Genomic DNA, 22283 nt, shown 5'->3' on the forward strand with positions numbered 1-22283 from the left:
AGGGCTGGAACATCTCTGCTATGAGGAAAGGCTGAGGGAGCTGAGGTTGTGTTTTTCAGAATGGAGTACAAAAGACTCTGGGGGGACCTTAGAGCTGCCTTCCAATACCTGAAGGCTATAGGAAGGCTTCAGAAGGACTTTTCGTAAGGGCGTCTGGTGGTGGGACCAGAGGGAATGGTTTGAAGATGAGGGAGAGTATGTTCAGACTGGATCTTAAGAAGAAGTTCTGCAGTATGAGGGTGGTGGGACTCTGGAATAGGTTTCCCAGGGAGGTTGTGGATGTCTCCTCTCCGGGTGTGTTCAAGGCCAGTTTGGCTGAGGCCTTGAGCAGCCAAGTCCAGTTGAGACGTGTCCCTGCCCATCACAGGGAGGTTGGAGTAGGTGATCTCTAAGGTCCCTTCCAACCTAAGCCATTCTGTGACTTTTACTGTGCAGTCAGTCAATAATGTTATAGGTGGCCTGTAAGTCTCAAAAAGCAAAAATAAAACAAACACCCTCCCCCAACCAACCAAACAAAACAACCACCAAAACAAAAAGTTGGTTTTGTTCTTTTTTAACTACCAAAGGTATTTGTTTGGGGAAAAGGCATTGAGAAAAAAGAAAATAATTTTAAAATTGCACAATTACAGTTGAAAAAAACAGAGCAGGCAAGGTCATGAGTTTCTGAAGAGCACACTGTTTAATTTTACAGTAACAGTATTTTAGGAATGCTGATGGTACACAGGAAAGAAGTGAATAATTCTTATTGCAAAACCCTGATGTCTTGGTGTATCCAGAATGTGAAGGCTTAATCAGCCCTGGATTTCTTTTAGGAAAAACAGGACATTTTCAGGGGAGGGGGGAGGGAAATCCAGCTGAAGCAGTAGTGATTTATCAAAGCAAATAAAATAAAGGTTTGGCATCTTTACTTAGGATAGGCTGGAAAATGCATTTATGTTTTCATGTACTGTTTTTTCTTTCCTGATGTGCCTGATTGACTTGTTTTAATACCGGTGTTATTTACATTTCAGGGATGGGCCTCTATTATGCAGGAAATTGTCCAAACCCCTACAGCTGTATTTTAAATTGAAATTATTTTTTTTATGAAGTGATAGTGCAGACTTAATTTAGTAATCTATTATTAAATTTATAGTTTCAGGCTGTATAAAGTCTTTATATAGAATGAAAATGGGTACATACGAAGATCTAGGCTATATATACACCTGGTTCTGTATATTAAATCTTTTACATATGTTGTCCATTTTCAGAAACAAATAAACTGCTGCTTTTGAAAACTCAGCTTCTCTTCCATATTAGGGAATTCTACAGACTCCCTGTGTTCCTTAGCTTCGGTATAATGCTAAATCAGTTTGTACATTGGTCTATTTTTAGTTATGAATGAACTTTATGGAGCGCAGTGCGCAGAGTGATTTCAGAGATTCTCACTCATAAAACCCACGTGTCCTGAGCCGCAATTACAGTGGTAAACATTATGCAAGCTCTGGGCTTCCAGAGGCCCAAGGCCTGAAATTTCCATCAGGAAAGAGCACCCCACCACCACCTTTTTATAAGAAATATTATACATACAGTAAATCTCGTCACATGAAATCAGGTTAAATTTTGTGACCTTGGCTGTAGCAGGCAGGCTGCCTGGCATGGCAGCCAGATGACACTAGAGGGCAACTGAGAGTTTTCTTTAAACCAACCAAGCTGGAGATGGTTTTAATATCAACTAAGTGTTTAAACTCAGTAAGGATTTATTTTCCTGTCTGCAGATTTCACATACGTAACCTCTGAATTTCCATTGACAGCAAATAATAATCCAACTGAAGTAGTTCTGGGGAAAAATATGACAGGAGTGGGTCAGAAGCCTGCTTTTGCCCAAATAAGGCTTTTTTTGCAGACCCCATGTGTTAGATAATGATCAACTGACAGTCGGTCATGAGTTAATAATGCTGGATGCTGAAATATGCATACCATGTGGTATACAACAGTTCTGTGGGGAGAGACAAACACAGCTATAATTAGACAACTGAAACACAAGGAAGTGTGTAAATTGTTTAATAGTCTCTCCACTTAATTCACTCAGATAATTTCCTAAGAGCCAGTATTGACTATGAAAGAATATTGCACAACCAGCTTCATATTTTGTTTAAACCCTGCCCTGCTCAGATAAATCAATGAATACAGCTTGGTTTTGTTTGGATTTTCTGAGTGCTAGAGATTTTCCAGGGCTGTAATGCAGAGATGCGCTTGCTTCTGTTTGTGTTGATGTTTGGGATGATTACATTGAGATCACAGAGTTTGCACTCTCTTAAACTGGACTCATGATCTTACCGACTTTGAACCAAGCATTTTGGGGGGGGGGGGTGTTTGGTGGTTATGCAGATTACCTTTCTACTTGTACACAACCTGACAAAGTTACTGGAGTTTCATCACTGCGTCTACTGGCAGAAAAGTGCAGATCCTTCCTCTGCTCACCAATGCTCACCTCCACTCCCAGGCATCAGAGTGCTATGACAGGTGCACGAAGGTCCCCAGGGATGCAAGTGCTTTGTCCAACCTCTCTGTGGAAGCAGTTATTCCTGAACGTCTTTATGGCTGAGTGTACTGTGACAGGGTGCCTGGCAAGCTAGTTGCTGCTGGTGAAGTTGGTGATGACCCTGAGCTGTGAACAGGATCAGGGTTTAGGCTATAGCTGATACCCCTGTCTCCACCTGACGCATTGTGTAGTGCTTGTTGTGGTGGCAGCTGAACGCAGGCATCGGTGGGCAGCTTACTCTGTAGTTTCTGCATGTCACTTTACTAATGTCTTCCTGCAGGTTGTTTATGCCTAAAAAAATGTGGTTAGTTCGTAGTGAGGTGACCAAGAGCAAAGAAAAAAATGTGAAAGAAAATTGTAATATTTGTATGCTCTTACTTGCCTTTTATTTTCTAACACACTCTAATGGATAGTCTGCCTTGGGTGTTCTGATGAGTTTTGATGAGATAGGCTGACTTGCATGGGTTTGCTGTGCATTTTCATTCCTTGCTACCATATTTGTGCTGCTTTTGTTTTGGCTATTACATAATCCATCCACTCTTCCTGTTTGTCTTCTTTGCCCCCTGGAGAAGTCAGATACGTACTACTTGAGTATTGCTGTGAACCTCCTACTGAAAATTAAGCCCCCATCTGCCAGGTGCAGCATCCCAGAAGGTGACCTTTAGGGGCAGAGGGTTTCAAGGTCAGAGGTTGACTGCAGATTTCTGAGAGAAGGGGAAGCTTGATGTCTGATTGTGCGATGCTGCCCAAGCACATGGTGTTTCATGATGAGATACGGTGATTTCTTTGTTCAGGACATGAATGTTTCTTTCCCATTGGTGACAGAGTCAGTCATACTGGCTTTGTCATGTTCAGTGCTTAACACAGGCTCAGCCTCGAAGATGTGAATAGCTCTAGTGAGGTCATCAGAGGTTTTTGCATGATCCAGGTCTTGATGAGTTAGGCATGTACTTTGCTGAATCAGGGCTACAGCACTTCATGTTCCTTGTCCTGCATAGCACAGTAATTTACTGTGTTTGATCCCATACTCGTGCAGTTTCTCACCAGAACAACTACTTACTGAGTCATCTATTCTGGTATGAACCCCAAGTAGTGGTTCATCAGCCAAAATTACCAGCAAACGCTTTCATCCAGTTCACCACCTTTTTTCTGAAGGAGAAGGGAAACAGCTGTTTGAACAAGGACTACAGCCAGACAGCTGGACGCCTCCTCTGTGCAGCCAGCCAGGCTGCTGCAGCCGCCCACAGCAGCTACTCTCTCCTGGCAGCAGCCTGGCCCTGGCCCTGGCCCTGGCCCTTGCTGTGGCTGAGACAGGACACCCAGCTCCAGTCTGGTATCTTGACAAAGCCCCTCAAATTGCATGTGTTTCTTTCTGCACTGTGCACACCAGCTTGTGTCTAGCTCAGGCTTTTTGTGAAAGGTCTTCTGAAGCTGGTTGTATGCATGCCTCCATATACTGGCAGTAGGTCAAATATGTGAACTGCAGTGCTTAGGCACACCTGGTTACTCCTCCTTGTTTCTGAGTGTCAGCTTCTTCTCACCTTTGAAGCACTCTTATTACCCAGGTGAAGTCACTTGGCAGTCATTTGTACAACTTGAGTTATTAAGACATCCTTCTTGGAAGGCAGACCTCCCTTTGGCCACAGCATTTCCCATCAGGGAAGGCTGAATCTTGAGTTGAGGAGTGGCCTACAAAGTGTCACCCTTGGCCTCAGTCAGTGGGACCTTTAGTCCTTGCTCTTGGGTTTCATGCTGGAGTTGTACTGAAGAGCATTGTGTTTGCATGGTCCATTTTCCCTTCTGATTACTCATTTGTGTGACTCAGTGTTAGCACTGTGCCAGTCCTTGTGTCTGTGTGAATGTTACTGTCAGCAATCTTGTATTTATTTCACTGAGGAAAATTTTGAATACTAGCAAGGCTAAGAGCAACCCCTGTGGAATTCCACCAGAAATATTTCCATTTGATGGAAATTACCCACTGATGCCTGCTTTTAGCTCCACCATTTAGCCCATTCTTAATTCGTTTCATATATATTTGAATAAAATTCTGTAGTGCTGTTTTTTGAATCCAAGTGTTATCTAGTCTTAAAACAGCTTTCTTACTGAAAGGCAGGTAAGTTTAATGTGTTCAGCTGGTTTCTGTAGCCAAGCCTGTAGTTTTGAAAGTATAAAACAAGATGCTTTGTTTGTTTTTCTTTCCTGTTGTTTTAAGATCTAGTTTCTGTAAAGCTAAGTCAATTGACTGGCTTTAATTATATTCTTTTCCAAGCATATCATCTGGCTTCTTTGCAAATATGGAACAAATATTTACCAAACACCTCTGCCTCTTTTTGAATCGTTAATAACAATCCTGTCATCTGTAGCCAGTAACAGGCCTACACTGGATTTTTTTATTACTATTATTTCAATTTGCTCTAAGGTCTGCTTAAGTGTCATGTATTTGTCAGGCATAGATTTTTCTCTGGAGTTTTTAGCTTCCCTTTTCAATTTACTGCACTTATAATTTCTAACACATGTATAGCTTTTATCCAGAAAACCCCCCCAACCAACACTTTTTTTCCATTTTTGTTTTGTTATATTTTTTTAAACCCAAATTAGTCAGCAGGACATAAAGAAGCCCAGATGAAGCAAAAATCTTAACTTCCAACCATACTGAGATGAAGAAAACAAGACTCCAAGCCTCATTCTGAATCTTGTCCACATCTTCCATAGAAATGAAAAACATTTAAAATTTGGCATAAATGGCCAGCCTGATATTTGCAATGCCTCAGACTTTTCTATTAAAAGCAATGCTAGTCTGAACTGTAATCCACGAAAGCTAACCACCTTTTTGCTTTTTTTCAGAGATTGTCTGGTCAGGAGGGGGGTCAAAACAACAGTCTGCAGCAAGTCATATGTCTCCACATTAATCCACACAAGGAAGTGTCTGTTTTACTTATTTCCAAATGAGGAATGTTTTCTTTAGAGAGGTAGCAAATTGATTTTCCCCACATGGAGCATGGGATATCTCGTTTCCAAAACAAAACTTTCAGAAATGGCTGCACAAGTCCGCTCTTTATCCATGGGGGCTAGAAAGCAGCATGGATTCTTAGTGTTTGCTGCTATGCTCTGGAGTTTGCAGGTCAGGTCTGACATGTTCAGTTATAAGGGAAGGAATAAACAAGGGTTGGCATTTACAAAATGTCTGGTAAAAATAGGTTTTAATATTTGAATTGTTTTATGTGCAGCAAGAGATGTGTGTTTGTGGATAAGCTATGTAACTTACAGAGCTCAAGGAGAGCTTTAATTGTTGGTAGATGGTAGACTTCCATTGTAGAGAGTTTCCTGAAATTCAGTTGGTGTTAGTTTTTCCTAAACAAAAGTCTGAGTTTTTAAATGTAGTCTGCTCTTTTGCTTTATCTTTCAGCCACTTTGATTTCTGACCATTTGATGCAATACTAGGTTGGTTGCAACTTGCTTCTCTTCACCAGCTCTCCTCAGTGTGCCTAGGCAATAAATGCCCCAGGCCCTCAGACTCTGACCTTGTTTCCAGGAGGCAGAAGCTTTTAAATAAATGTTCAGGGGTGAAAGAAAAATAAACTAAATGTAAGATCCTGAACTTGGGATTCAGAAAAGGGAATGAGGTGAAGGAGAGAAAACAGAGCGATGGAGGCAATGAGGAAATCGAGGAAGCAGCTGGGACTCAAGAACAGTATGTGAGATTAACTAACCTTTGAACAGTTTTTGAGACTTGTTCTTAAATATAGTAATATGCTTTTCTTACCTTTCAGATATTGCAGAATTCCAGAAGCCCCCTTGAGGTGTAAATGTTAAAACCGTTAAAACTGTTAACTTTTTATTCATTACGTTTTAAAAGGTGCAACACTTAAGCATGATTTTTGGCCAAGACCTAACTTTTGCCAGGCTGCTGTAGGAGTGTCCTCATGAACCAGCTATTTGCCATGTGCCAGCAGACATGGTCAGTGCACGGATTTTCTTGAGATCAGGGACCACTATTCTCGCCTTGACTTTGTTGGCCAGGCACCTCCATATGCCACTTCCAGCTTCTGTTTGGCACCTGATCACGAATAGCTCTGTTATCTGACGCATCCTGCCTTTTACACCTACCTGAGAAGGAAAGTATCCTCATCTGCTCTGTACCTGCTGCTGGTTTTGCAGCTTAGGGCCAAGCATTGTGGTATTGCAGCTTTTGTGTGCGTGTGTGAAAACTGGAAGAGGTAGGAAGGACTGGCACAGTACAAAGGGAAACTTGGGAGGAGATGCTCTGTGAAGTGTCCTAAAGGGAGGAGAGACTGTTGATGCATTTAGCTGATGCACTGCAGCTTGTTTTGTGCAAACCCACTTCTTGTCTAACCTCAGCACCACAATACATTCCTATTTATTAACTTCTTGCACTTTCCAGTGCTCCACCTTAATTCCAGCTTTGTGATTACCTCAGTGTGGTGCACTCCCACTTCTCATGTTTAGAGCTCACCTGACTGTTTAGGCCCACCCTAATAGTAACCTCAGATCTTCCACTGGCCCTTCTTTGCTGATGGTCCTGGTTAGTTTTGCAGACTTAGCTGGGATATTGTTTGTGTTGTCCTATTCTTGCAGTTGACAAAAATATTGTTGTTCCTTCCTTTCTCTTAATCTTTCTACAGGACAGAAACATGGCTGCAAAAGAATCAGGCAGTCAGAACCTGCTTGGCAGTGTCAGTCGTAAGTGCATTAGCAGTACTGAGCAACTATCCTGGTTCACTCTTCAGTGAAATACAACAGTGGCTGTCCTTCCCTTTTATTTTCCTTTTCAGTTTTTTTTTTCTTCCACTTTTGAAATGTTTCTGAGAAACCAGAGTACCAGCAAGTCAAAATCAAAAGTCATATCAGGAAATAGTTACGCAGATCAAAGAGGCCTGGAAAAGGCAAGAACTTTGATCATGGGCATTACAATGGCTTAGATGTTCTCTAAAGTAAGTAATATGGAGCGAGCGAAAAAAAAGGTGCATGTTTTAGGCATGAGTACAGTAATGTTTACTTACTGGTTTGTTGAGCGGCCAACAAGGTCCAAGGTTATTTTGGACTCAGCATGAGTAAGTGATCCAGGTATGACAAATGAGGTAATGCATTCCAAGCTCATTAAAAACTCTTGGCTACACCACTGATTTTGACAACGTTCCAACATGGGTTGACCTCAGCTGTGTGAAGGCCACTATTTTTTTTAACACCCTTCCTATAACAACACAACTTTCACATCAGCCAAAATATGTGTATCTAGAGAACAGTTTTATAGGGTGGGTTGAACTCATTGGACTTCTAATGATAATCAGACTCCTGAAAAAGAGATAATTCTACTGTAAATAACCTGCTGAGGTTAACTACCCCCAAACCACAGCCATCTTTTGACTGACATGCATCTAGGAGTGGCTGTGTGTACATAGTACATTGCATTCTCAGCATGGACATGGTTCAAGTAAGGCCAACTTGATTGTTGACATGTAGATGGTACCTGCACCTGCAACCTCTTCATCCTGGGGATGCAGGTAAAGTGACCAACTACTGGAGGTGCAGTCTTCTTGTAGTGGCCTACATTTTCCCCCCATATATAGTGTTTTAATCATGCCTGACCTCAGCAGCTCCCATGGATCTCATTCTTGGGAATTTCTCCTTCCCCTGCATAGAGCTTGCTATCCTCAGGTTTAACTCAGAGTGGGAGTTGTACAAGGTGGTGAGGCTTAGAAATTAATCTTGTTTCCCATGTCTTGCTGAGCAGTGTCCCTGGAAGTTGAGCAGCTGAGGGTGACGGTGGCAGGAGAGCAGTGGCCACAACCTTGTGAATTTTCTGAATGGGTGGGTGGCACAGCTGTCTGCATCTTTGCCTTCTGGCCCTCTCCTGATCACCTGCAATAGCATTATGCTTGCAGAGGCTCATGAGAGTGCTGGAGAGGAAGAAGTAATGTTTGAGTAATGATGCTCTTTCATGGCTTCATGAACAGAGAGGACCTGTAGCTTCACAGAAACATCTAGCTGGTCTGAATAGCATTAACCCTGAACCTTTCCTGTGTGGCTCACTGTAATCTCAAGAAGAGACTCTTGAGTCAGCAAAACAGAGGTGTATGTGGGCTTCCAGTGGATGAACACCCTTCTCTTCCAGAGGTCTGAACTTGAGGTATGGGCCATTTGTATTGTACAAGATGTACATCTCTGCTGATGCCCTTCCCTGCCACTGTGCCTTGAACAACAGCAGCTCTGCTCTCCCAGGGCATTGTGACATGCTAATGGCATGGGAATGTTCTGATTTGCATCCCAAACCTCAACCATACAGGGCACCTGTGTTGTGCTAATACTGATCCTTTGAATCATACTTGAGTGTAGTCAAAAAAAGTTCCCAGCAGCCCATCAAGAGTCCCAGTGCAAATTTCAGTAGCTGAGTTTTCACCTTTCAGATACATCAGGAAGCAAAAAAAGAAAGGGGGGGAACAACCACAAATTGGCAAAAGTAAATGTTGTCCAATGCACAGGGGGGAAAAAAGGTATTTACAGTATTTAAACTGGTAATAAGTCATATCTCTCATACTCCCATTTGAGGCACTCAGGTTGAAGAGGTAGCAAAAAAATAACTTTTTTAAAACTTTTTTTTTTAAACTTTTATTTCCTTTGCTTATGTTCTCACCTTCTGGGACTGTACCAAGTTATCAGGTCTTACTGCCACAAATGCTTTTAGAAAATGAATTTGAAAGCCATATGCACCAACAAGTGAAGAAGTTGTATTGTTTCAGATACTCTCAAGTAGTCATGCCAGAAGTTGTCCTCCACCAGCAAGCAGAAAAAAGCATGGGATATTCACTTAGCTGTCCGGTACATGCTGAACATGCAGTGTCATCAGGAAAACTGACTGGGACTAAGTCACAACATGTCTGTAAAATTACATTAAAATAATTAGGAATAACAAATTCAAGAAATTCACAGTGTGCTTATGGATATGTTGCAAATGAAATGGAAAAAAAAAAAAAAATAGAACAAGTATGTGACTCGAAAATTATTCCTTTGGTTCTAGTCATATTTCTTAGCTGAAGAGAGCAAAATGGATATAGCTGAAATATAAATAATCTTTGAATAAAGCATTTATTTGTAATGATTTAGGGAGAAAATGTTAATGCCTTTGTTTCAGCTGTGACTGGAACTATTTCAAATTGTTCTTCTATAGAGTACATACTGGAGGCAAGGACCTTCTCTTCTGGTATTAATTCCTGTTGCTGCTTTCACGTTTATTGTGCATCTGATCTGGAATGGCTTAAAGTGATTTCAAGTCATGTCAGACCGTGGGGTGTGTGGGACAGTCCTCATGTCTGCTACAGACAGACCTTCCCAGCTGCAGCTCCTGAGCCATGGGAAGAATGCTAATACCCCTTTTCAGAGTGGGTTTGTGCCAGTTCTGCCATGGAAGGCTCCAATTCAAACAGTGTTTATATGCAAGCTCAATATACCTGGAATTCAGGAACAAATGCCTTCTTGCTTTTAAAGCTTTTAGCAAAACATTAGGAGTGCTTTATAGCGTGATACAAAGTACAGTGCCAAAACTCAGGATAACAAGTATGTTTGGAAAACATTAAGCCTTGAACTACTTTCTTTATTCATTAAGAAAAAAAAAGAAAGGTCATTCACGTGCTAGTGTATTTGATCCTAGCTGAACCACAACTCTCCCTGGCTGTTGGGGGGACCAGGTGGGGGGATCCATTCATTCGAAGGTTGCTGTCTTATTGCATGTGCCAGGGTGTACTAACCTGAGGGAACATTTCTTTTTAGAAAAAGTAGGCATCAGGAAGAGCTGAAAGGCAGAGGGATGAACAGGGTTTATAAATAAGGCAGGGTGGCGTGGCCAGAGCTGGCAGTCTGGCAGCCGGCACTGGAGCCCTCAGAGCTCATCCCACGCTCCCGCCAAGTCACTCATCTCTGTTTATATGAGTAATGGAGCAGCTGGGGGAGGGGATTTGTAAGCACGGAGCAAATGCTCTTAGTGTTCATTTTGTGTAAGACTGACATCCACACCAAGTCGAGACTTCCAGCGACGTAGTGTGCAGTCACATGCTGTAGCATTCATGAGTACAGATATAAATCAGGCAGATGTTTGTCGACTGGAATGGGTAATAATTTTTTTCTCTCTTTGTTTGATTTTGCATGTTAGCCTCAGATGACAATTTCAGAATTGCTTTCTGCAGTACTTTTCAATAAGCAGAATGTGCTTCACCAGAGATAGATAGAGGGAGATATTTCAATAGAGAGGTAAACATGTTAATATAGAGACACTTTTGTGGACTTACACATTTGCGCATGTATATATATATATATAAAATGTGTTATATATATATATTTACTGTGTGCCAGTGCTAGGGAAAGAAGAAGAATGTGTCTTGGACTTTAGGTTTTAAGCCCATAGCTTGTTCTTTTTCTCTCAGCAGACCAAATATGACACTGTTACTCAAACTATAAAATCAAATTAGCACCCTTTATTGTGTTTGCAAACTAATTAAAATGTAAAATGTCCTGAAACCACTGGCTTACTGTGTGACAAATGTAAGATTAGAAACAATTAGAAGGCACTCAAGAGGTTTGTGGTGTTGAGATTTCTGACATTGTTCTAATCATCCCTTTAAGTAATGAAAATAATGGTTACCTAGAAATTAAAGGTTTAAAGGAAATTATCTTCTTCGGTACAGTCATTAGTTAATGATTGTTTATCATTTTAAATGTTTCCATAGTAGTCAGAGGCTGATTTTTAAATCTGAAAGCAGGCAGGACACATAATAATGAGCAAACATCTGCTTCATCTATTATTTCTGTGTGTGAGCATAATTTATATTGTAATATCACTATTGAAAGATAAGGCTGATATTTTTTTATGACGATCCATATCACATTTTACATATGGCTCAGCACAGCCAGGATTTAGTCACCGTGTTATTTCAGAGCTGTTTTATCTTAAGAATTGGACAAAACTGAAAGTGATTCATGTTAATTTGTATGTGTGGTACGTTACCCTTATGAAACAATCAATCACTTATTTCAGTACTTGTCAACTTCCAGAACTAGTTGTTATGGGTTTTTTTATCCATTTCAGGACTGGAAGGTAATTTGTTATTTTGTTTTTGATTTTTTAAGAAAAACTTTTTTTTTTAGAGGAACTTTGACAAGTATGACAGGATATATAAACATTTCTTGGAGCTGTAAGGAATTTCAGTATTTCAGAACATTTCCAAAACCAGATGTTTCCCAAAGCTGGAAATAGCATCTAGTACTCTTACTTGAAAATTAGAAATAATAAATGCAGGAGGCTGATCAGTGCAAAGTTACCTATTAATATTCTATTTTGTTCCTTTTTTTTTTTTGTCCCATGGAGAAATGTTTGTGCTTTCTTTCCAAGTCCTTTGGAGACCAGTGTTTGCCTTTATATTAATTAGTTCTCTGAAAGTAGAATAGATTAGCCTTGGGGGATATTCTATAGAAATGCATAGCGTGTCAAGATGTAACTCATGGAGGATGGAATCTCATAATAAGCATTTACTGTAGACAGATGTGTACATTTCTGTGACTGATCATAGTGGAATTATTTATTATGCTTTCAGCTGTTTAAGAATCCAGTATAAGACAATGTGCTTAAATTGTTCTCCATTAATTTTCAGCGCCAAATCTTAAAGGCAGACCACGCAAAAAGAAGCCTTGCCCACAGAGAAGAGATTCATTAAATGGCATTAAGGATTCCAACAATAATTCTGAAAGCAAAGCTGTTGCCAAGGTAAATCACTTAATAATACTCTTTTCACTACACTTTCCTTTTTTAGGTACAGCCCTGCCTTTGTTTCCCAGTGTGCTGTTTCAAATTTAGAATGCAACTTACTTTCTTGGGGAGATAAATGTAATTTTTTTTCCCAATAGTTTTATTCCCTTTAAGTCATGCCTGTGTTCAAAGTTACCAGCAACTATAATCCCTTAAAAATCTAATGCTATCAGCTTGTTGGTAACTGGTAGTGCTTAAGCTTTCTTGGCATCTAGTGTTAGTTTTCACATTCTGTGACACACAAACATAGTTTGTGACAGTATCTTTGAATTAAAAATAAACCTGGGAGCAGCTCACCCTGTTACAATGTACTTCTAAATATAAGTTTGAAGATAAACAGACTATGAAACTAGAGCCACTTCAGTAATGGTTTCTAAGAAGCCCACACGAATGACATTACCCTGATGTTAAGGTCTCAACTTCTTTTAAATTAGAAAGGGGGGAAAAAATAAATGAAGACAAATTCAGTATGTAAGCTTAAAAAAAGAAAAATCTGGACTGTTTCCTTAATACTTAATACTGAGTTGCATGTTCCAAGGTTTGCTGAATAGTGTGTGGTTTTAGAGTCTTCTGTACGTGTTGCAGTGCTTAGCCCATGCTGAAAGTAAAAATTGGATCATTCATTTGGTTTTTATAGGCTTAATCTTTTATCTATTTCTGGGCATGCATCTTTTCCTTTAAATATTTTTAAATGGAGTTTCTGTCATGTAATTTACATCCTACTTTCTGTTGTCTGTGTGGTTTAAAATAGAAATGTGGGGTTCTCTTTTAAAACAAGCAACTATTTTAAAGAAGCAGAAATGGCTCATTTCAAGATGATTTCATTTGAAACTGTAAGATGTGAAGATGGAAAATTACTTAAAGCAATACTTGTAGATTTTTATCTGTGGCAGAACTTTGTCACTGTGGTACTTTTAAGCTAAACAGCCAGCCAGGTTTGCATAGGCTGAATTTTTAGGCCAACTGAATCTAGTGTTTCAATAAATTAGATGGATGTGTGTCTGAAAAGCATTTCCATTGTTATGACCATCTCTTTAGGAAATACAGTGAATCTATAGATCCATTTGTGTTGGTATTGTATGCAGCGAATGTTCTGGGAGATTAGGAGGTTAAAGAGGTCAAGTGGAAGTGTTCTGCTCTCGGTTTCTCATAGGAAGGCAAATTAAATTCCTCCACCTCCTCCTCCTCCCTAGGAGTTCAGTTAAAATTGTGCCTTCTGTTGATGATGATAAAAGAAGCTGAAGTTCATGATGAAGCTCTGCCCTTAAGTCACTGTTTCTCTTCTTTTTGTGCCCTGTTGTGCTCAGTTGGAGTCTGTACTATCGTATTAGACAGGCATGGTAACAGGCGATGGAGCCTGGTGTGTTCAGTTGCAGGGTCCTGCCACATACCATAGAGTTTGTCTGAATGTTTTTGCGGGTTTTTCTGTGGTGTGAAAACGTCTCCATTTGCCTCACTTCTCCCTTTCCTAAAGTAATTTTTCATGTTTAAATATTACCAGCAAACTGCAGCATTGACCATGGCATGAAAGCACCCCAGACTGTAGCATGAGTCGTTCTACCTCTTCAGAACCTGATACATACATAATAGATAATTAAAAACAGCAGTAACACTTCATACTAAACTGTTTATCCTCTCTGTTTATGTTTGGGTTTGCCCTACTAGTCAGATGGGAGGATATTTCAGATGACAAGTAATTCCACCTATTTATCTAGTCACACTATGCTCATCATTGTGCAGATATTAATAGCATTAATTATCTTGGCCAGCTTAATTTTATTATAAATAATAGACATGCTGATGATATAGTGTCCCTGCATGTAGTTACTCTGACTTCACTGTGGATCTTCACATCATTCTGTGTCTTAGGGCTGTGGATATACCTCACTAAAAGGAGGACAGTGAATCAAAAACAATCTACTGCAGATGGATTGATTGCACTTTGTACAGATCCTGCCCATGGGTTTCTGGGGAAGGAGGGGAGGTGTATTTGGTAAAGGTAGGGGAATGGAGATGCACCTATGTCTTCTCATTGTTGGGAACAGTTGAATGTTGTCATCCTAGGCTCCTTGTTAGGCTCACCATTGATTTTCCCCCTCTATCCATGCTCCATCTCTGTCTAATGCTGACAATGGCTCTGCAGAGAGCAAGAGTGAATACTGCTGGTGTAAATGGTACAAATCCACTTGTGTCAGATGCTGAAACAGTTTGGCAGCAGTCCAAATCATACTCCTGTTCCAGCTAAAATTTCTTTGACCAGAAGTTGTGCTGCTTTTATCCTCAGTTCATGGCACCCACTGTCTGGCAGCAGTCTTATTTCTTGTGTGGTGTGGTGATGACTTCAAAGGAGATGCGGTGACAGTACAGTTTGGGTCAGGAAATGGCAGAATTGGCATTCTGAAGACCATGATTTTTGAGCCTGTCAAGACCAACACAAGCCACGTGGTTGTAATGACCTCTTGAATTTTGTGTTATCAGCTGCCAATTGCTAGAACACTTTTTACCTTCTTGCATCTTAGTTATTATTAGGCATGTTTACTTGGAACCATCAGCAGATCATTTTGTATGCTTTTTCTGTTACCTGGCACAGAAGAGCATTTGACTGGGAAGGAACAGCTCTTGAGTAACTTCTAATGTAGGTGGCTTGTTAAAAATACAGCAATTGCTGGACAGGCAATGTGGTTCTGGACCTGGAGGTGCTGCCCACAGAAGTAGGTCTTTCATGTGCTACTTCTGGATCTTCTTGCTGGTCACTGCATCCTGGGGAAGATGCCAGAGGTGTTTCCCCCAGACTGGGAATACAAGTCAGAAGAATGTGAGGCCATCTCCTGAGGTGGGATGAGCACTCTATGGAAGGCATATATCAAGCTCTTCTATCAAACACTCCTAGGACTCAGAAGACTTTCATACTTCATGTGTTGTCAGTGCTCGGCAGGCTTTGAGGACTTGCAGACTTCAGCATGACCTTTGTCATACCTGCTTCGTGATTCCAAAGAGCGTTCTCATTCAAAGTGTGCAGAAATCCACTGTAAGGCTTTTTAAAGCTGGCTGATCTGACCGTTTCAAAGAGCTGAAGGGATTAACTTGTTAAACATGGAAATTGTCCCCCAGTGAATCTACTCATTACATCTCCTAGTGCAAATGCTAAAGTAAATCTCTCACTTCATTTGTGCAGCAAGATCTGGGAAATTAGTTTAAAAGTTGCCAGGATATGCTTTTCCTGTGACCACAGGTGGCCTGGCATGCTCTCAGACATGCAGGTTTATTCTGACCGCCTCAGCTGTTATCTGATTGAAACTCCAAAATGCAGGTCTGTAGTGGTCTGTGCTGTGTGTAACCTGTCAGGAGAAGACAAACACATGGTTTCAGCCATGATGGGTGTTCACTGGCCATTTGGCCATGAATCATAACACCTCTGATGGAGCACACAGTAGGAGGTGGTCAGCTTTCTTAGAGCCCATCTCCATGTGCTCCCAGCTTATCCACTCTGCAGTACTTAATTACCTCTCAGGGCCTTAGCCTAACTCAGTGTCATTTTGGAGATACTACTGAGGCTGTAATGAAGGAGCTTGAAGTCCTTCTGTGGGAATGGAACCTTCCCTTTATATCAGAGTCATTCTGAGCAGATCAGAAAAGAGAGCAGAGCCAAGCCTAACTCCATATTCAGGACCTTCCTCAAGGTCTTTGGCCTCTAAGAGATTCAAAATTGTATTTTGGAAGAGAAGAGTGGTTTGTGGTGCCTGTTGCAAGTCTGGCATTGCTATCACCAACTTTGTTAAGGTTTAGGCTGGATTTACATCAGTGTTACCCAGAATGGCATTTGGCCCTTACAGTTTTCATTGATCATTGGTCATAGCATTCATACGTATGTCCTGTCAGATGGTGGGGAGATTCCAAAAGCAAGGCTGATGCCTCAAACACAGAGTGGATGAAGCATTGTGGCCTTCATCAAAGCTTCCTTGAACCTGAGACTGATTGGAACCCATCCCTTGCATTTTGACACCTTTGAGTTCCACAGGTGCTTTGACTTCACTTCTCTGTACACTGGAGAAAGAGAGGTTGTGTGTAGCACAGGGTTCTCTCACTCCTGGTGGCTTTTTTAATGTTATTTTCTTTGTTTCCTTGGGATTAACATCCCTAGCTGTTAGTTTGCTTGTGACTTTGATTTCATTGAGCATTCATGCTCAGGCTGTTTTTTCAAACATAGTTCTGAGTTACCCAGTTTGGGGGAGGGGGAGCAAATCACATGAAAGGACTGATTGATGGACTTTACCTAGCAAGTAGGTGAAAAAAATTAAAAGTGAGTCCTGGGTCCAGTGAATTTGTTCCAAGTTTTAGCTTGCAACAACTTTGCAGCTCAAAAATCCTGAACTTAATGAAATCATGGGTACATCAGGAGGGTTAACCCAGTCTTTGGTATAGCAGTGAAAATTCTGAGAATGTAATCTAAGCTTTGTAGGGGGAAGCTGTTAAATAATTTTTCAAGGAGCCAAACTGAAAAAGTCAAGGGAATATAGCTCTGAACTAAAAAGTGGATAAGGAAATCCAAAGTTCATTTAATAAGGAAAATGTCCCATTAGCTCCATTGAGGGTTGGATGAAAGCCAGGATCTTCACAGAAGTTTAATAAACAGGTATATCTTTTACTAAAAAGCAAAGTTTAGTGCCTTGTGCTGTAGGAAGACAGTATCTCATTGAACTGTGCAACCAGGGAATATCAAGCAGTACAGCAGACATACTTCAGCAGCACGTGATCAAGAAAAATCCCACAGGAAGTCCATTTCACAATCCTTGCTTGTCTTGGAGGAGCCAGCCTGTACCCTGCAGTGTCCAGCAGGAGGATTGTTTAGCATCATGAATGACCTTGGAAAATTGTGGCTGCTTCTCCTGTCTGGTTAGGAGCTTGCATTGTTTTGTCCAGCATCTCTGGAAAACAATGGAGGCAGCTAACCTTGAGTCAGTGCTTTCTGCAAAATTAATACCCTGGTGGAGTGTGAAAGAAAAGATTTGCCTGAAACACAGGGTGTATCTTCTGAGGTAAAATAAGCATATTATAGTCTTTCCAATTATATGTTTGTTGTTTGTTTACAAGCACTTCTGTAATGCTCTTCATAGAACTTAACTCCAAAATGTCAACAAGTACCCAGGAAATACCTGGCTTAGAAGTGAGGAGAGTAAAGGTGAGTCAGTGGCTTTGTTGACCAAGAGCCTCTGCCTTCCTGTTCAGTGAGATGCTGTACTCTCCTCTGCTGTCCTCCTCAAGTACCAAATACTGGCTCTTAAGAGTCTCCCTGCTCCTTATAGGAGCACAAATGATGTGTTTTGAACACATTATGGAGCTGCCAGAAGACTCCTCACAGCACTTAAAAACATTGAGAGGAGAGTGCAAATTCAAAATACCTGTGACTATTTCCACTAGGACTCCCAGTATTAAACTGGAAATGTACTCATCCTCTTTTGGTCATGAAGAGCTTTGAAAAGTCAGCTTGCAAGATTCTTCTCATTTATTTTTATGTATACATAAATTACAGGAATGCTGGAGTTTTAATGGGAAGATTATCTTCAGGAGTACTATAGGATTAATCCAGTCTCACTGGATATTTTTCCCCATGTTTGAATACTGATGGAAAGTGGTTCCAATTTATTTATTTCCTGAATGGCACGTGTCTGCCAGGGAGGCCAGTGGGAGACCTGTAACTCTGGTGCTTGTGTGTTTTGGAGCTGCCTGTGTCTACCAGGAAAGGCTCTGGCTACCAGTCTCTTCTGTCTGCTAAATACTGAGGGCTGTGCTTAAGTTTAAGCGGATGCGCAAACCCATTTGACTTAAGTCCAGCAACATGAGAACCTCCACTTGGATAAGCTGAGATCTCTGCCTGTGTAAGCCCTGCCAAAGGTTTGCATCTTTTTTGGTGGGCCAAAGTAGAGAAAAATGTGTCATTTCAGAGCTGACTGCTGAGCATTCCTGGAAGGGGCTGAGCACCCTTAGCTCCAAGGGTTGTCTACAGGAGTCGACAGCGCTCAGTGTCAATCTTGGAACAAGGGTTATTATTAGACTTGCTAATAGCAAGTGTATGTGAGAGATGGGAGCTGTCTGTGACATAGAAATGTATAGTCATAAAAATACAGATCTGGAGAGCATTACCAATGGGTTATAATGATTTAAAGATGTGGCTATTTAAAAATGTTGTGACTAAGATTCAGAACAAGACATTTAGCTCTATAAATAGCTTCCTTTGTTTCTCCTCAAACACAGATGCATGGTTTGGCCTTCATTTCTTCAACAGTCTATTCTGTTAGGAGAGGATATTTATTCCTTAAGTGAAAATTAAAGGTTACCCAGATTTGATATGACATCTTTTCTTTTCCCAGGTAAAATGTGAGGCTAAGTCAGCTTTGCCTAAACCCAAGAGTAACAACAGCAACTGTAAAAAAGGCTCAAGTGAGGATAAATCAAAGATTGCCGTAGGTGAAGAATGCCGAGCTGATGAGCAGGCTTTCCTTGTGGCTCTTTATAAATATATGAAAGAAAGGAAAACACCAATTGAACGAATACCCTATTTAGGTTTTAAGCAGAGTAAGTATCCTTTTTCTCACTTTCTTGCTGACATTTTAGAGTGGTTTTGGCTTCTCTGGAGAAAGCCTATTTTAAAGCCTTATGGATGGGGGGACCATGTTTATGTCTACACATTTTCTAGTCCAGGCATTTCACTGTCTTATGTCTAGATTTGCATCTCCTCCTTCTGGGGTAGTTGCTGCCGGATATTTATAGGTTTAAATCCGCTGATTATGACTAGAAATAGGCATGTTGAAAACTCTCTAGTTGTCTGTTTTGTAAATCTGCAGCGTCTGTAATGCCTTTCTTCTGAGTTAATAATATGACGTATCTTTATTGTGCCCAGATGTTCTTTATGAAAGGACAAATATTAAAGGAAGACTTTTAAAGGTGGTCAGGAAAGGCACCAAAGAGATCATATTTTTTAAGCCCCAAAATGTGTTTATAGTTAATAAATTATTGACTTTGGAGGATATAAAGCCAGACTGTATCTGTTTAATACAGAATGCAATGTTTAGAATTGCTTTGGCATATACAGTTTGTGGTGCCACAAGCTGTAAAGCAATTGTAGGTGGAAAAGATACAGTTGTAACTAAATTTTATATAAATATTGCAATGCAATGTAGATCTTTCAGTTTCCAACAAAAGCTGTTAATGGTGGTATTTTTCCTCCTTATCTACAGATTGAATGATACTTTATTTCCTTAAAGGGAAAACTCCATGGATTGAAATATTATTTACGCTAATTTATCTCCCAGATTAAAACCATATGTTATTTTGATGAGGAATGTCAGACCTGTATGTTTTACATAACAATTTACATACCTAATAGCAATTGGCACTGATTGCAACAGGCCTCCAGCAGCCATTATAAACTTATATAACTCCAAATGATTACAGTGTTTGTCTGAAAACTGGCTGCTCGAAATGGAAGTAAAATTAATGCACTATGAACAGCTTCATTGCATTATGCATTGATTCAGATTAAATCAAGGCCTAAGCAAAGCTCTTGATAGCTTTGAAGCAGTACAAGGTTCAATGAGGCTTTCAGAACATTTTGTGTTGAAAAGAGGATTTCCCCCTCTACCCCTATTTTATTCTTCACTCCCTCAAGCATGGAGACAGGGTGGGCTTGAAAGACAAGCTGGCATATTTTTTTATAAAATTCCACACTGTGGGTAGGGCCTCCTGCTAACATTTAGCTGAAATACACCAAAAGTTGCCTGACATTGATTATAAATTAGGGGCCTGATCCAGCAAATACTTAAATACCAAATAAAAGTATGCTGAGGGGAGCAGAAACGTTTGCTGGATGGGACTCTGCATGTGTCCAGCACAACTTACGCAAACATTGCCAATATAAATAGGTTAGTGGGAAGAAGCAGTATGTACAGCACAAAAGAGCATCCCCCCCACTGAGAGAGAGACCCCATCCTCTCAGGTCCACAGCGTTATTGCTGAGTCTACCCTGAAGTATTTGTAGTATGTCTGTGAGGAATTACTGTTTGTGGGACAGTGCATCCGCCTTTTCTAGAGCTAAGTAATCGATTAAATAAAATGAAATAATAAAATGAAACAAAGCAGTGGTCCCATGGGACAGTGGGCTAGGATGAAAATCACCTGTGAGGAGAGGAATTCTGCAGGAAGTAACAGGCATCTCCCAACATGTCCTTGGAATTGAGTTGCCTCTGTTCCTCCAACCCCACAGCCACGGACAAGGCACAACCACTCGTACCATAATTATGATGGTAATTCTTATTTGTGCTCTCTCTGGATGCATTCACACAGGACCCGTTAGAATGCAGCTTATTGTTTATTGATTATGGAGGCCATTATCTGAGCTGCAGTAAATATTGGATATTGTTGTTTGATCAATAGGACCTTCTCTGTGATGAGCCCAGTGTGTGGCTCATGCTTGCTTGCTAATGAAATCAGTATTAAACAAATAATTAAAAGCAACATTCTTCCCAATGAGTAATTTTTATTATCAAAGTTATGGAAACACGCTGCAGTCATTATACTGTGTCTTTTATCAGCAAAGTCAAATGAGCCCATTATCTTTGTCTCAGTGTATTTTTCCAGTCCTGTTAAGGAATCTAAGTGTGTTTTCTTATGTGTAATTAAAAATCTATATAGTGCAGACTAATATGTACTCTGTAGATTATGTAAATACCTCTTTGAAAAATGTTTCACAGGAGCTTTTTCAGGGGCTGTGAGGTGGTGTTTTTTTTTTTTCTCTGCCTTTTTTTCTTTTTTTTAGTAACTATTTAGTTTAATTTACATTTCTTTGAAATATGTTGGTTAATGCAATGCTTATCTAAATACTTATTGTCCCTCTAACAGTTAACCTTTGGACTATGTTTCAAGCTGCTCAAAAACTGGGAGGATATGAAACAGTAAGTGTTTAAGTAACTTAAATGAAATAATTGTGCAATCTAACTTTTCCCTGTTCAAAAAAAAAAACAACACGTAAAAGCAAACAATAATTTGCTGCATTTTAGGCTAGTTGTACACATTGTGGGTTTATTGGACTGTTTTTGGAAACAGTCCCAATTAGTTCCAGGTTTGGCAAAATTGTAAACTTGTCGTAAAAACTACAAGTGGAAAACATATGTAACTCTTCCCTGTCAAGGAAATTAGTTAGGTCTGTAATTTTTTCCCATGTTGAGAAAGGGCTATTATTGTACAACAAGCCAAGATTGCATAAAAGAAATTTCACTTGGCAACATCCCTGACATCTGTTCATGTCTAATATGGGAAATGTATTAAAGGCTTTCAGAAGTAATCAGCATTGTCCATTAAGGAATAGTATGCTGCAGTATCTTCTCTTATTCCAAGTGTAAAGGATCTTTATTAGACAAGGGTCAGTACCACATAAACAGGAAGTTATCAAAGTAATTCAGCAAAGTCTCTGACACTTTTTTATCAGCTAACTGTATCTGACAAGAGCAGTTTATTTTTAGCTCACAGGAAAATTCGATGGCCATGGATTTTATAGCATGTATTTTGAACCAATAAAATATTAGAGCAACAAACTTAGATTAAAATCTTGAAACGAGAAGAAAGAGCTGTATTAATATGGCACATCGAGATGACATCTGTAATAAAAACCAATTGACATAGGAAGATGTCGTCATTGGAAATATTTTCTTTGCACACAATGATCAGATTAAGTTGTTCAGTTCCTGCCGCAGTTGGATGAAAGAAATTATTTTTGCTTTGTTTACGAAGTAATCTGGGACATATCTGTGCTGTAGAGAAATGACAAGAAAAATGTACTATCAAGAAACTGAAAGTTGTTTGAACTAAAATACAAGTCTCCCTGTTTGCCTTCCTTACAATAAAGCATATTGTTCTGTAAATCAGCAGCCTGGGTTGATTAGCATGGGTGTGGCT

The 22283-nt window shown here is 40.1% G+C and overlaps 1 protein-coding gene across 6 annotated transcripts in view; it reads left to right on the plus strand.

The window, feature by feature from the left end:
• ARID5B (AT-rich interaction domain 5B) overlaps window positions 1-22283 on the plus strand; it is a 118966-nt gene that overhangs the window by 68460 nt on the left and 28223 nt on the right. For 5 of the 6 annotated variants that reach the window (XM_068140098.1, XM_068140099.1, XM_068140101.1 and 2 more), the window contains 3 exons: window positions 12181-12293; window positions 18704-18908; window positions 21231-21283. In XM_068140098.1, coding sequence (XP_067996199.1) covers window positions 12181-12293; window positions 18704-18908; window positions 21231-21283 — 371 coding nt within the window. Of the gene's footprint in view, window positions 1-9896; window positions 10645-12180; window positions 12294-18703; window positions 18909-21230; window positions 21284-22283 lie in introns of those variants that run through there. The other variant, XM_068140102.1, reaches the window with a different exon arrangement.

This window comes from Melanerpes formicivorus, unplaced genomic scaffold (genome assembly GCF_026170545.1).
Source record: "Melanerpes formicivorus ecotype bairdi unplaced genomic scaffold, bMelFor1.0.p_v2 SCAF_6, whole genome shotgun sequence".
NCBI lineage: Eukaryota > Metazoa > Chordata > Aves > Piciformes > Picidae > Melanerpes > Melanerpes formicivorus.